At 43.7% G+C, this 16451-nt stretch overlaps 1 protein-coding gene across 1 annotated transcript in view; it reads right to left on the bottom strand.

Moving 5' to 3' along the window:
- The window catches only part of LOC115471773 (serine/threonine-protein kinase TNNI3K), a 262913-nt gene that overhangs the window by 188740 nt on the left and 57722 nt on the right, over nucleotides 1–16451 (bottom strand). The window contains exons 7-9 of the mRNA XM_030205595.1: nucleotides 10014–10152; nucleotides 375–519; nucleotides 182–286 (exon numbers count right to left, since the gene is read on the bottom strand). Of these exons, the coding sequence (XP_030061455.1) occupies nucleotides 182–286; nucleotides 375–519; nucleotides 10014–10152 (389 nt within the window). The remainder of the gene's footprint in view (nucleotides 1–181; nucleotides 287–374; nucleotides 520–10013; nucleotides 10153–16451) is intronic.

Here is a 16451-nt window from a genome sequence, read left to right as displayed (position 1 = left end):
CAGGGCTGGAGTGGGCTTCGGAGTTGGGAAGTAGGACCAGTGCCGAGCAAACTTCTACAGTTTGTGACCCAAAATTAGCAAGGAAAGACAGAGATTAAGGGGCTCATTTTCAAAAGAGAGAAAAAAAATCTCAACACACACACACTGGTTGGAAGAAAAATCTTTCCCCACTTATTATTACCTATGAAAAGCAGTTTCACTGAAAATATTTTCCTTTGCCAGGCTTTCTGCTCCTGAAAGCTGGATTAATTCTTTCACCACTTCAAATTTTCCATTGTAGCAAGCACTAGAAAGAAAGCAAGAAAATGCCTGTTCACGAAAACTGATTAGGTCAATTTAAATGACTGAGGAAGCTTACCCTTTGCTATACTCACAGGTGTAAAGGTGTATCACCATAAATGTTAACCACATGAGGCTGCACCTCAGAACTACTCTGCAGCAGATACTTCACTATTTCGTAGTGTCCAAATCGGGAGCAGAAATGCAGGGGAACATGGTCTTCATTGTCTTGAGCATTCACTAGAATATGATCAGATAAAAGCAAAAACTATTACTAGGTTTCAATTTGCCAACTACTACTACTACTACTTAACATTTCTAGAGCGCTACTAGGGTTACGCAGCGCGGTACAGATTAACATAAATTGACATAAAGGACAGTCCCTGCTCCAAGGAGCTTACAATCTAAAGGGCGAAATGTCAAGTAGGGGCAGTCCAGGTTTCCTGAATAGAGGTATGATGGTTAGGTGCCGAAGGCGACATTGAAGAGGTGGGTTTTGAGCAAGGCTTTGAAGATGGGCAGGGAGGGGGCCTGGCGTATGGGCTCAGGGAGATTATTCCAGGCATGGGGTGAGGCGAGGCAGAAAGGGTGGAGCCTGGAGTTGGCGGTGGTGGAGAAGGGTACTGACAGGAGGGATTTGTCTTGAGAACGGAGGTTACGGGTAGGAATGTAAGGGGAGATGAGGGTAGAGAGGTAGGGAGTTTACCGCATTGATCGTATTTATGTTTATATTTGGTTATTTTACTACTGTTATGCTGTCAACAAAAAAAATTGAGAGTTTTATGTTAAACTGCCCCTGCTGTACATCACTTTGGTTTAATAAATCCCTGTGATAGCATAGTAACATAGAAACATAGTAGGTGACGGAAGAAAAAGACTTGTACGGTCCATCCAGTCTGGCCAACAAGATAAACTCATATGCGCTACTTTATATGTATAACTGACCTTGATTTGTATCTACCATTTTCAGGGCACAGACTTTAGAAGTCTGCCCAGTACTAGCCCCGCCTCCCAACCACTAGCCCTGCCTCCCAACCACCAGTGCTGCCACCCAATCTCCGCTAAGCTTCTGAGGATCCATTCCTTCTGAACAGGATTCCTTTATGTTTATCCCACACATTTTTGAATTCTGTTACCGTTTTCATCTCCACCACCTCCTGCGGGAGGGCATTCCAAGTATCCACCAATCTTTCCGTGAAAAAAATACTTCCTGACATTTTTCTTGAGTCTGCCCCCCTTCAACCTCATTTCATGTCCTCTAGTTCTACCGCCTTCCCATTTCTGGAACAGGTTCGTTTGCGGATTAATGCCTTTCAAATATTTGATCGTCTGTATTATATCACCCCTGTTTCTCCTTTCCTCCAGGGTATACATGTTCAGGTCAGCAAGTCTCTCCTCATACATTTTGTAACGCAAATCCCATATCATTTTTTTAGCTTTCCTTTGCACCGCTTCAATTTTTTTTTACATCCTTAGCAAGATACGGCCTCCCAAACTGAACACAATACTCCAGGTGGGGCCTCACCAATGACTTGTACATGGGCATCAACACCTCCTTTCTTCTGCTGGTCACACCTCTCTCTATACAGCCTAGCAACCTTCTGGCTACGGCCACCACCTTGTCACACTGTTTCGTCGCCTTCAGATCTTCAGATACTATCACCCAAGATCCCTCTCCCCGTCCGTAACTATCAGACTCTCCCCGCCTAACACATACTTCTCCCGTGGATTTCTACTCCCTAAGTGCATCACTTTGCATTTCTTCGCATTGAATTTTAATTGCCAAACCTTAGACCATTCTTCTAGTTTCCACAGATCCTTTTTCATGTTTTCCATTCCCTCCCCGGTGTCCACTCTGTTACAAATCTTAGTATCGTCCACAAAAAGGCAAACTTTACCTTCTAACCCTTCGGCAACATCACTCACAAATATATTGAACAGAATCGGTCCCAGCACCGATCCCTGAGGCACTCCACTACTCACCTTCCCCTCCTCCGAGCGAATTCCATTCACCACCACCCTCTGGTTTCTGTCCGTCAACCAGTTCCTAATCCAGTTCACCACTTCAGGTCCTATCTTCAGCCTGTCCAGTTTATTCAAGAGCCTCCTGTGGGGAACCGTGTCAAAAGCTTTGCTGAAATCTAAGTAGATTACGTCCATAACACGTCCTTGATTCAATTCTCCAGTCACCCAGTCAAAGAATTCAATGATATTCATTTGACATGATTTCCTTTTGGTAAAACCATGTTGTTTCGGATCTTGCAACTTATTGGCTTCCAGGAAATTCACTATCCTGTCCTTTAGCATCACTTCCATTACTTTTCCAATAACCGAAGTGAGGCTTACCGGCCTGTAGTTTCCAGCTTCTTCCCTATCACTACTTTTGTGAAGAGGGACCACCTCCGCCGTTCTCCAATCGCACGGAACCTCTCCCGTCTCCAAGGATTTATTAAACAAATCTTTAAGAGGACCAGCCAGAACATCTCTGAGCTCCCTCAATATCCTGGGGTGGATCCCGTCCGGTCCCATGGCTTTGTCCACCTTTAGGTTTCCTAGTTGTCCCCCTTCAGCCATAAGTGCTATGGTAATGGTGTAGAGTTGTAGGGAGTGGGTTTTGGGGGGGATTTGGGGGGCTCAGCAACCAAGGTAAGGGAGCTATGGACTTGGGAGGTATTTTAAATTTTTTTTTAAACTTTTTACAAGTGCCCCCTAGGGTGCCCGGTTGGTGTCCTGGCATGTGAGGGGGACCAGTGCACTACGAATCCTGGCCCCTCCCAAGACCAAACGCCTTGGAGTTGTCCGTTTTTGAGCTGGGCGGCTTTGGTTTCCATTATCGCTGAAAACCGATACCGCCTATCTCAAATCCGCCCAAATCCGATGCATTTGCCCGGCACCAACCGTATTATCGAAACAGAAGATGGACGTCCATATTTTTCGAAAATACGGTCTGTCCCGCCCCTTCGCGAACCCGTCCTCGGAGATAGGCACCCATGGAGATGAGCGTCCGCGTTCGATTATGCCTCTCAATGTGACCCTTAGGAAGTGATATGCTACTAATGTCTTATCAAGGCAGCCTCACCAGTTTTGCTCAACTTGGTGTGACACTATTTGTTGAAGCAAAAAAAAGAAAAAAAAACAGGAAACCACCTCTATGAAAATCCAAAGACAACAAAAAAAAAAGTAGAGAAGACAACAAAAGTAACAGCTCTGGTAGTATATGCAAGGAGATCCCACACAAGTAACTATCCAGGGAAAAAACCAATATTGGCACACAGGGCTTCTGACAGCCCTCAGTAGAACACAAATGTATAAATAGTTAAATTAGCAAGCACACATTGCCCCATACAAGGATATCCCTCTGCATATTATTTTATTTCAGAGCATTGGCTCTTCCTCAGGAATATCTATAGGATAACTGACAGAAAGTGTTTCTGTTCATAGTCATGGAAAATATTGTGCTTGCTAATTATTCAGATATGTGTAACACAAAAGGAGAAGGGGGCTTCATCAGAAAACACCAAGGTGAGTCAGAAGAGCCAAGATCCAGAAAGTCCAAAGGAGAACAGCAAATGGCCAGAAGATCAGATATGACCAATGTAAGTCTATAGAAACTCATCTGCCTCCCTTATCCCTCCAAAAGAGAAGATTAAGGTGGGCATGACAAGGAACCCCTCCTTATCTGCTACAGTCCTACCTTAGGTCCTAGAGAGAGATGGAAAAGAGTCTTGTGACTGGTGTATGATCCAGTGTCTTGATAGATGGAGACGGCACTGAACTTGCCAGTAAGAATTCCTTCTGTAGGCTTGTGCATACCCATGTGTGCAGATAGGGTTGCACTCTCACCACAGCACAAGAAACAGAAGTGCCCCTCCTCACTGGCAAGGGAAGGAATTTTATCCACCCTTATTCATTTTGTCATAGTGAAGATCCATATTATTCTCATAATGTGAACATCCAAGCGCCCTCTGATCAAATTTAGCTTATATATATATTTAATGTCCCCCTCCAAAATATGTATGCTGCTTTACCCCGACTACATAATCGCTGCGATGGAGGATTCCAGATGGGTTCCTGCCCGAGAGTTTTGATGTCCGTTATGAGTTTAGAAGTTTGTATCTGAAGTTTCCCTTTCTGACGAAGATCTGTGAAACTCGGCCAGAGTTAAAGGGAACAGCTGATATGGTTTTTATTGAAGCACAAACACGAGCACAATATCCTCATGGGAAGTGATTATATTTACTCTGTTAGATAAGCGATTATATTGCATGTAGTCGGGGTAAAGCAGCATATGTGGGGAGTTTATTTGGTTGTTACTTATCATTGCATATCTCCTTAATATTTTATTTAACACTGCGTGTTTATTTAGAAATGTACAATACTGCAAAGTAGTTCTGTGTATTTAGCTATATTTAGATGTAGCACATGTAGCTTTATATTCAGCTTAGCGTAATATACATGCAATTTATTATACAGGATTTGGCTATATATACATGTGTGGTGAATACTCTCGAGTTGACTTTGGTGTATGTACATACATATTTTGGAGGGGGACATTAAATGTTCAATGATGGTTCCATCTGTGATACTACCACATATTCCCCTTGGGGATATAATGGTTTGAATGGGTATGGTCTGAGCACATTTTATAACACATTAATATATCTGAATAAATGCATAAGCAAAAAAGATAGATACAGTGAGTTTCCAAGTTTATAGTAAGATATAGGTTGATTAACTTTGTTTTTCTGTATTGTTCTTCCTGTTATATGTGGAGGGGCATAATCGAACGAAAACGTCTATCTCCATGGGCGTTTATCTCCGAGAACGGGTCCGTGAAGGGGCGGACCGAACCGTATTTTCAAAAAAAATAGACGTCCATGTTTTATTCGACAATTTGTGAGCTGGGCGTTTTTGTTTTTCAGCGATAATGGAAAATGAAAGCACCTAGCTCAAAAACGAATAAATCCAAGGCATTTGTTCATGGGAGGGGCCAGGATTCGTAGTGCACTGGTCCCCCTCACATGCCAGGACACCAACCGGGCACCCTAGGGGGCACTTTTACAAAAAAAAACAAAAAAAGTTAAAGAGCTCCCAGGTGCATAGCACCCTTCCCTTGTGTGTTGAGCCCCCCAAATCCCCCCCAAAACCCACTGCCCACAAGTCTACACCATTACTATAGCCCTAAGGGGTGAAGGGGGGCACCTACATGTGGGTACAGTGGGTTTGGGGGGTTGGACGACTAAGCATTAAGCAGCACAATTGTAACAGGTAGGGGGAGGGATGGGCCTGGGTCCACCTGCCTGAAGTCCACTGCACCCCCTAACAACTGCTCCAGGGACCTGCATACTGCTGCCAGGGAGGTGGGTATGACATGTGAGGGTGAAAATAAAAAGTTGTGAAACATCATTTTTTGTGGTGGGAGGGGGTTAGTGACCACTGGGGGAGTCAGGGGAGGTCATCCCCGATTCCCTCTGGTGGTAATCTGGTCATTTAGGGCACTTTTTGGGGGCCTTATTTGTGAAAAAACAGGGTCCAGGAAAAGTGCCCTAAATTCTAGCTACAAACGCATACTTTTTTTCCATTATCGGCGAAAGGCGCCCATCTCTGTTCGGGTGATAACCATGCCCCAGTCCCGCGTTCACCACGCCTCCGACACGCCCCCGTCAACTTTGTACGCTTCCGCGATGGAGTGCAGTTGAAAACGTCCAAGTTCGGCTTTCGATTATACCGCGTTATTCGTTTTTGTGAGATAAACGTCCATCTCCCGATTTAGGTCGGAACTTGGGCGTTTTTCTTGTTCGATTATAAGCAGGATAGTGATCTAAATATATGTGCCACTTATGCATGTCAAAGGCACCATTAATTGATAGGTGCCTTTGGGGCTCATTTTCAAAAGAGAAAAACGTCCAAAAAGCGACATGTCTGCATTTGGACGTTTATGTCACAAAAACGTTCAAATCACTATTTTCAAAACCTCTTTTTAGACATTTTTATCTGGTCCGTCAGAAGGACGTCTAAATCTCAAGGGGGTGTGCCAGGGGCGTGTTCAAGGTGGAACTTGGGCGTTCCTAAGACTTAGATGTTTTTCAGCCATAATGGAACAAAACAAAATTGTCCAAGACTAGAACTTAGACGTTTTGAGCTAGACCTGTTTTCATTACGAATAAGGCACAAAAAGGTGACCCAAATGACCAGATGACCACTGAAGGGAATCAGGGATGACCTCCCCTTAATCCCCCACTGGTCACTAACCCCCTCTCACCTCAAAAAATTGTGATTAAGAACATTACTTGCAAGCCTCTATGCCAGCGTCAGATGTCATACTCAGGTCCATTACAGCAGCATGTAGGTACCTGGAGTAGTTTAGTAGTAGGTGCAGTGCACTTCAGACAGGTGGACCCAGGCTCCTACCTCCCCCTACCTGTTTGTTACACCTGTGGAGGAAACTATGAGCCCTCTAAAACTGACCAGAAACCCACTGTACCTACATATGGGTGCCCCCTTCACCTGTAAGGACTATGATAGTGGTATACAGTTGGGGGTAGTGTTTTTGGGGTGGGTTTTGGGGGGCTCAGCACAGAAGGTAAGGGAGCAATAGTCAGATGTGTACTTGGGAGCAGTTTATGAAGTCCACTGCAGTGCCCCCTAGGGTGCCCTATTGCTGTCCTGGGATGTCAGGGGGACCAGTCTACTAAAAATGCTGGCTCCTCCTACATCCCAATGGCTTGATTTTGGACATTTTGCACTTGGACGTTTTTTTTTTTTTTTTAAATAGCCCAAAAATCAAAACGCCTAAATCACAAAACGTTCAAAAAAACAAATCGTCCATAGTATTTTCGAAAACAAAAGATAGACGTTCATCTTTTTCAAAAATTACCTTCTTTCCTGTTCAGAATTTGAATGTTCTGTGTAAAACGTCCAAATTCTGATTTAGACGGTCTATTGAAAATGCCCCTCCACGTGCACTAGAAGCTATTCTATAAGGCAGCACCTAAATGCCATAACTCCTAACTGTGAAGGGGGCAAATATGTAGGCAGAGCACAGGTGGGCCATGGGCGTGTCCCCTAGTGAACACTATAAATTATGTGTGTCACTTAGAACACCTAGGCATGCCAATTTATGCCTGCTAATGACATGGCGTAAGTATGAGCGCCTAAACATGGGTGCACTAATGTTGACTTATGCTAGTACTCCATTATAAAATCTTGGTACCCAGATGCCATTATAGAATTGGCACCAGGCACATGGTATTAGGGTGCCAATTTGTAGAATAGCTGTAATAGGATTTCTTCCAAATTGTTTTAATAAACATATTGTTGAAGAAGGATGAGATAGCAGTATATAGAGATTGCAACACAGTATTGTGCGTAACATCTTTATAATGAAAATTAATCAACGATGGATATTTTGGGTTTTATTACAGTCTATGACACAGTTGTGAAGAAGTGGAACTGTGAAGATTTCATGAATTTTATCAAAGTAATTCAGCATTTTGACCTTTACAGTCCTTAGCAATTTTATTACCTAACTTTTCTAACGATGTGGTTTCCAAGTTAATAATCTCACTGATTTGAGATTGACTAACCAATCAACATATCTAACATTAAAAAGGTCAGTATTTCAGAACATTATTCCTTCTTGCTACTTTATTTAGTTAAATAAGCAATAATGACTGATAGAAAGGGCATAGCCATCAGTTAATGACTAGAGAGAAGAACTGAAGACCCAATAATAATCTACACCAGGCCTCGACAAATTTTCATTAAATCTAGGACCCAGCCCAAAACAGCAGCCAGCAGCTGAGACCTCTTGCATCTCCTTCCTGTCCTTTCAACATTGTCCACAATAAATTTTATTTTTTTCTTTGTGGGTAGGGCAGGGGGAGAATAGGGATGGGAATCCCCTGCCAGATCAGCAGTAGCTCTTTCAGAAACTAATTTACTAAGGCTCATTTCCTATTCTGTGTCCCTGGGCAAAGAAACTTTAGTAAATCAGTTCCTCAAGGTGCCTTTGCAAATCACTGGCAGAGACAGCAGCCTCCCTTCCCAAAGCATTCTGACAGCTGTTTGACAGCACTACCTTGATAGGTGAAGCAAAGAGGCAACTGCCTCTTTGTTTCACTTATCACCTTGGCCTGGGTCCCATCTCTCTCTCTCTCTCTCTCTCGCCTTCACCCGGTCTCTCTCATGCTCCCCCTCCAGCCTTCCCCTGGTCAGTCTCTCTCGGCTGCACAGGAGACTGGCGCTGAAGAAGGCTTCGGCTGGCGGGGGTTGGGGACCCCCGCCAGCCAAACCACGGGCCCGGATGAAATTTGCGAGGGCCCAGGCCCCCCCCCCCATAGCAAAGCCCCTGCATGCGTGTGCAACTGATACCCACCCACTAAGATGGCAGTAACGGCTCCCGCGCTAACCCAATGGTAACCAGACAGCACCAATATCCGCCGGTTAAGTTCTGGTGCTACAAAATAGATGATAGTTTTGTAGTGCCGGAAATGGCACGCGCTAGGGGTAGGAATTACCGTCGGGCTCCTGTGGTAGCCCGGTGGTAGTTCTGGATTGGTGCATGGTAAGCTCATGGTGGGCTTACCACTGCTTAGTAAAAGGGCCCCTTTTGCTGCCCACTTACATTGCTTGATCTGTTGTAAGCAGGCATGCCCAACTTCTGACGTGCCAATGTGGCTTTGCTCTAGTATTTTATAATGGTTAAGCACACTCCTTTTTGGTGTCTAAAATGAGGTGCCAGTTTACAGAATTGACACCTTAGAGGTGAATAATTCTACCTATTGTACTGAATCCAACTACCTTGACTGACCAATGAAATTAATAAATAGCATCACTCCCCCGATATGCTTCTTTCCCGTCCTATATTAAAATGTTTAAATTTTGTCCAGAGAACCCCTGGCTAAATAATAACTAACTGGATCATTAAAGAGAAGGATTTCTGTTCCCAGATTTCATAAACTTCTATTTATATTTATTGATCAAACACACACACAATCACTTTAGTCTGCTTTTTTTTCCAGTTACACATCCTTAAACTCTAAAGTATATTGTTTTAACAAATGATCTTTGTCTCCAAAGCAGTGGCGTAGCCAAGGGTGGGCTCGGGTGGGCCCAGGCCCACCCATTTTGGGCTCAGGCCCACCCAGTAGCAGCACATCCCCAAGCAGGGATTCCCCAAGCCCTAGCAGCTGAAAACTCCCAACAACTGTCTCTCCTGCATACCTTGTAAATAGCAGATCACCGCCTGCAGTGAGCAGTGACTGATACATACTGTTCACACCGGCCCCACAGCCTTTTCTATGATGTATTCTCAGGAAGTTGCATCAGAGGGAAGGGTGTGGGGCCAACATGAGCAGTGTGTATTAGTTGCTGCTCGCTACCAGTGAAAATCTGCTATTTAAAAGGTATGCTGGGGGGGGGGGGGCAGGGTGAGAGACCATATGGCATGCAGGTGAGAGAGGGAGAGACCAAATCACTTGCGGAATACTTCTGCCCACCCATCTTGGGCCCAGGCCCACCCAAAATCGGGTGTCTGGCTATGCCCCTGCTCCAAAGAGAGGGATCAAAACCAATTCTGTGCAACCATTTGTAGCCTATTAAAGTAGGACTTTCTTGAAAAAAGCACTATAGTGTCTTGCACAGCATGTTGGCATATTCCAATATTCCAAATGAGAAAACCTGTAAGGTTCTGAAAAACATGGTGAAAATGTTGTGTTTCTCAAGTGCCTTACCGTCTGCCTTGCTTCCTTCTTCCATTAAGAGTTTTGCGATGCTGAGATACCCTTTAGCTGAAGCTAAGTGCAGGGGCCTGTCTCCGACCTCTCCACTTACATTCACATCTGCACCAAACTTCAGCAGGAGACGGGCAACCTAAATGTTTCAGTAAATCCAGTGATTAATTTGCATTAAAGTGCAGCTCTCAAGTATTTCACAAAAGAGATGATAGTTTCTTCCCACCATGTATACATTCAAGTCAAACATTTTGAAAGTAATTTTGTAAGAGGGTGTTTAGATAAAGCACCTTTTAAGGTACCCACGTTAAGCCCATTTTATTAAGGAAGTAGGTGCTTACTTATCTGTATAAAATAATAGTCTAAAGGCAGGCATGGACATTTAATGGGGCTGTTGAAAATGTCCACATCAATATTTTTCAAGTACAAGTGTAAGTTATAATCTATGGACAACACACTTGCACACTGTCCATTCTCCAGCCAAACTTCATCCCTGTGCATCCCCTCTGGCAAACTATTGGCTTCTTTTACAAAGCCGCACTAGCAATTCCTGCGCGGCAAATGAGAGGAAGCCCATAGGAATTGAATGGGCTTCCTCTCATTTGCCACACTGAGAATCGGTAGCGTGGCTTTGTAAAAGAAACCCTATGTGCCATCATTTTACAGCATGTACTTTTGAGCTGGTCAGTATTTTGTAAGAACTCATTTAGATATGTATGTGGCCACATTTGTGCCTAAATGACTTAAATACCCTAAAACGAACATACATACTTCTTTATAAAGTTGCCCTTTTAGGTCTAGATTCAGTAAATAGTGCTCAAATTTTGGCGTTGAAAAAAATGCGTGCTAAGGGCCAGATTCTATATATGGAGCCTGAAAAAATCCACGCGGGACAAATTTCCACCTAAGCATATTCTATAAGCGGCACCTAGATTTAGGCACGGTATGTAGAATATGCTTAGTTGATATCCCAGTGCCTAGAATTACGCGCATCCATTTAGAACAAGGAAAACATAGTGTAATACCAGCACGTAGGTTTAGGCGCAGAGGGGCATATTCTGTAACAGTGCATGTAAATTTTGGAATGCCCATGAAACACCCATAACCACACCCCTTTTTGGCTGCACACATTAGAATTTAGGTGCTTTGTGTTACAGAATATGCTTAGCGAGTTGTGCGTGTAAATTCTAATTATTGCCAATTAGTACTCATTATTGCTCATTAAGTGCTGCTATCAATGCTGATTAGCTTGTTAAGCCAATTAAGTTACACACGTTGTTTAGAATACACTTAGATTTCAGCACAGAACACTAGGCGTGATAAATAGAATCCGGGGGGGGGGGGGTTAAGTGCTATTCTATAAAGGGCGCTCTGAGGTGGGCAACATTTACAGTAGCACGTAGTGTTGGGATAAATGCCCAACTTTGGGCACAAGGATTTATACCAACAGAAAGCTGGTGTAAATCTTCACATGTAAATTAGGTTTAGATCCCCCATAATCTATAATACTGCGCTTTTTTAGTGCATGCCCTTGACCCACCCATGCCCCTTCCATGGCCATGCCCCCTTTTCAGTTGCGCAATTTGTGCACTCTTCTTATAGACCAGCACAGAGGTTTTCAACCTAGTCCTCGGGACACACCTAGCCAGTCGGGGTTTTCAGGATATCCCAAGGACTGGGCTGAAAACCTTTGGACTAGCAAAATGCATGCATAAATCCTAATTGGAACCAATTAACTGTAATAATTTGTTGTTAGCACCCAATTATTGCTAGTTATCGGCTCATTACTCAATTAAACTGCACGCTCAAATTGGGCATACACCCAAATTTGCGTGTACAATTTTGGTCGCCATATATAGAATCTGTATGTTAGTAGTCAAGAATTTAGCAAGAACTGCAAAATTAACTGCCTTGAAAATGTTATGTTAGGGATGAATTTCATCTGTTTTTGTCTCATTGTTTTCCAGTGAAATGGATTGCAGTGCCAAGAAGCCCCAGGCTACTGTCTGCTAAAACTATTTTGAGCCCCTATTCCATAGACAAAGATGCAAGCAGTCAAGCTGGCAATTTAAAAGTAGAATCTCTTATCATAAAAATGCCACACGTTCTTAGTATGATTGCTTTCAGAGCTGCTGCAGCCTCCAGAACTGTACACAGTACTATAGAATAGATGTGGTATCTTCTTTTTTTTGCTGGCTATACCTTTTTCTTGAATGCTGTAACGTACCCTGGTTCATGCTTCTGTCTTGTCACACTGTTTGACAATCTTGCATTGATTAAATGTGGTGACCTGAGACCTAACTGTATCTCCAGCCCCTCACCCCCCACCCTCCCAGAGGTTTTGGGAAGATGAAGGATTATTTTGCTGGAGTAATCTATTTTGAGGAAGTAAAGGAAAGGGCAGTTCTAGAGGTTGGAATAAACTGCCAGCATAGGAGAGCAGAAGATGCAAGCTATAATCTGATACATCAGTGGCTCACTAGGTAATTGTTGTTGCCAGAGTAGAGGGGACAGCAGGGGTGGAACATGCAAACTGCTGACTTGTCACTGCTGTGAGAAAAACACATACTACTATTATCTAAGCACATAGATGATGATAAACATTAAAGCTGAAGAGTGAAGAATCAGAATGTATGTATTGGAATATATTTATATTTCAAGGAGATGGCAGAAATGTATTCAATGGGGGGGGGGGGGGGGGGGGGGCAAACACTTCACCACAAATAAGGGCTTCTTTGCCTTGGCTGCACAGCTATTAATGTATTCAAAAAAACAACAAAAAAAAATTAAACCTTGTACTGTTGTCTCTATCTGACTCTTGACATTTTGGCTGAGAGAGTAGAAGTTCCTCCAGGCTGGAAAAGCTGAACTATTTTCCACGAGATCGTGAGGTGGAATTATCAAGAGCTGGACTCCAATAAACAGCTACAGATACTGAGCCTTGGACCATGCCAATAGAAACCTCTCCTGAAGGAGGAGAGACAGCCCCCATAGGACACAGTACAGAGGTGGAGCTATCGAGAAAGAGACGTGGCACCCAGAGGTGGAGCTGTAGCAGTGGAGAAGCAGCACCTGGAGGACACAGCCCAGAGGTAGAGCTGTAGTAGCAAAGAGGTGGCACCTGGAGGACACAACTTGGAGGTAGGGCTGCAGTGGCAGACAGCCCCAGGCAACTTGGGTGGAGCTGCAGGTTCCAGCAGCAGACCCAGCAGGGAAACATGCCATCTCAGAAGCGTAGCCAGGTTGTGAAGTCAGGGGAAGCAGAGAACGTACTGTAGTCATTCCCATGGTGCCACACCTAGCCTCTGCCCCATCTAGTTGAGAGGGAAGCCTTGTGATGGAAAGGCGATGGAGCATCACCCCTTCCAGGCAGGAGGGATGTCTGGTGATGCAGAGGCAATGGTACACCATGGCAACAATGGCAGGCCAGGCCAGGCACCACAGATTCTCCCAGCAGCCACCAGTCCAGTTGTAGTCAGACTTATGGATGAGACTTGGGGCATAGTGGGGAAAAAGAATGGGGATGTCAAATAATGAGACATGAGGGCCAATATCACTATTCCTTATTTAGTTGGCAATATTACACTGCGATAGTTACCGAAATTGACTGAATGATTAACTGATGTTTTATACGAATGAAATATAAGAGAGCCTTGTTTTTTAAATGATTACATTTCAAAGAGTTAATAAATCCAAGCAAGTTGAATAAACTTTTAAACTTTTTTTTGCCAGCCTTGTTCACAGTCACACTTATTTGGATTATCTGCTAACATCCTTTTTCTTCAGGTGGAGGCACCAGGTGCCTAGTATTGAGGTACTGACAGATTCTACCCGAGGTGGATTAATTCTCCATTTGCCCTTTTGCTCTTCTGACTACCTAACCTGTTTAACTCTTCCTTTCCAGATATACTCCCCTGTCTTCTTCCCTCTCTATTGTCTTATATCTTTTGAACACAAAAGTCTTTTGTAACCAGTGATGTAGCCATCAGTAGGCTCAGGTGGGCTGGGGCCCACCTACTTTGGATTCAGACCCACAAATGAAGTGCACACTGTCCTTGCAGCTGGTGGGGATGCTAAAGCCCTGCCAGCTGCAGAGCTCCTCAAGGGTGTCTTGAACTTTCTCCTCCGCAGCTCAACAGTCAGTGGCAGCTTTAATGAGATGTCTGATGCTAGTACATGCTATATGCATGAAAACTGAGCGAGTATGCAAGTCACATACCCCCCCCCCCCCCGATCTACTAAGCTGTGCTAGCAACTGCTGTGCACTAATGCCGACAAGCCCGTTCACTTTCACTGGGCTCTGTAGGCATTGCTACGAGGCGGCGGCTAGTGTGGCTTAGTAAACAGGGGGGGGGGGGGGGTAAAGCTGCTGCTAACTGCTGAGATGTGAGGGAGAAAGTTCAGGACACCTTTGAGAAGCTCTTCAGCTGGAGGGGATTCCCGCCAGCTCAGGTATTTAGGGGTCCTTTTACCAAATTGCAGTAATAAGGGCCCTACGCTAGTAGCAGGGGCTGATTTCGCTGTGCGCGGTGGCCATTTTTACTGCAGCGGGTAAAAGAGGCTGAAAATATGGCCATGCGATAAAATTGCTTTTACCAGGTGGCCATTCGAGGGAGAGCACTTACCCATTGGGGTGGTAGTAAGGGCTCCCCACGCTAACCCGGTGGTAACCAGGTAGCGCACGGTGCTGCCTGATGCTAAAAAAATACAGCCCTATTTTCCCCAGCACGGGAAATAGTGTGCACTGAGGCTGGGAACTACCGTTGGTGTCCATGTTGGGCCAGCGGTGGCTCCAGATTAATGTGCAGTAAGCCTGCGTTGAGCTTACCGCCACTTTGTAATAGGGCCCCTCAATATTTTCAGTTGAGCTAGGGTCGGGGAGTTCACTGGTGAAGGGAGGGGGGCAGGGGTGGGGAAAGGCTGCTAAGAGGATATTTTGGTGGCAGGTCCACATGAAATTGGAGATCTGGCTTCACCAGTGTTTGTAGCAATACTGGTTTCCTTTTGTTCCTTTTGCTTTTTATTTTCTTAAAAACAAGGTTCCAGTGTTTTTGCTTTACTAAACTTTTTTGTTTCCCCATAGTCACAACATTTGAAAAAAAAAAAAAAAAGCTTTTGTAAATTAGGCTGTTTGAATTGCATGAATCATCAATCCATAATCTCTACTAGCCCATAAAAAGAAGCACAGTTTAGGCATCATATCTAGTAGGTTTGCCAAGCTGGGAATTCCCTTTTCCATCTGAGGCAATTCTGGAGAAGAGGTAGCCACTAGGGGTAAGTAGCCCAAAATATTTCATTTTGTTTCTTGTTTTCTATGTTGTCTAAGAGAATTTTTGTTTTATTTGTTTGATTTTAGTTCCACATTTTATTAGAAATGCACGCAACAATAATAAATAACCCATAACATAGCAAGTAAAATGTGCACAGAAATTGCGAATGAACATTACAAGTGAGGTGAAGGCAATTTAAAAATAACATTTAAGTGTTCCCACATCTTGTGATAGCACTGAATGTGATTGAGACAATCAGCAGCTACAGCTTTACATTTAGCAGTATGACAAACCATATTCCATCATATAATATAATCAATAGCCAAAATGTCTTTTCAATTGAGTAAAATAACTTGAAGAGCCAAGGCGATTAATGAATCAAAAAGTCTTCAATAAAGTTTGGCAATACTCTGTGACAAGCCAGAGGATTTCCAAATTAAAATGTATTGGTTCAGTAAGCTGAAAAATAGCACTACGCTTCCCCTATATTCTCTGCCAATATCCTCAAAGCAGAGAACAGTAACATAACATATGAAAGAATATTCCTATCTCATGTTGACAAAACCAATATTGAGCATTAGTTTGGCCTGACAACTTGGCAACTTTATAGGTCGTCCAAACTGCTCTATGCAGAATAAAGAAAGATGTCTGTGTTAAGAACAGAAGATACATAATAAGGACTGAATTGAACTTTTCCAGATCCAATCCCAAGTAGTAGTATCAAGCACACCATCACAATCCTTTTTCCAAACATTTTCAGTGCGAATACAGGGTTTGGTAGCTGCCGTACAAAGCATTGTATAAAAATTAGAAGCAACCATAGAGGATACCAAAACTTTCCTACAAATGGACATAATTCCTGGTACACCTTCCAAAGTTAGGATTAATATGTTGGCACTCCATATACAATTTAATAATTGTAACCAGTGCATTTTTTCTAGCAAAAAAGGTGCTGGTACTCAAATGCTAGGCCACCCTTCAAGGGTGGAGAGATCAATGAGGGACCCACCCGACAATAGCCAGGCCCCCTGCAACCAGTCACAGAATCTCTGACGGCAGAATTGGTGTGTAGAGCCTGAGCTCTTTCATTAAAACTAGAGGTTCATGGGTCAATTTTAGCAGGCAATGGAAAAGCTGCCAGTACTCAGTACCCCCTCAAAAAAAGCCC

The sequence above is a fragment of the Microcaecilia unicolor genome, chromosome 6 (assembly GCF_901765095.1).
Source record: "Microcaecilia unicolor chromosome 6, aMicUni1.1, whole genome shotgun sequence".
Classification (NCBI taxonomy): Eukaryota; Metazoa; Chordata; class Amphibia; order Gymnophiona; family Siphonopidae; genus Microcaecilia; species Microcaecilia unicolor.
The sequence above is the reverse complement of the archived record's forward strand: the minus strand, read 5'-3'. Positions and strand labels throughout refer to the sequence as shown.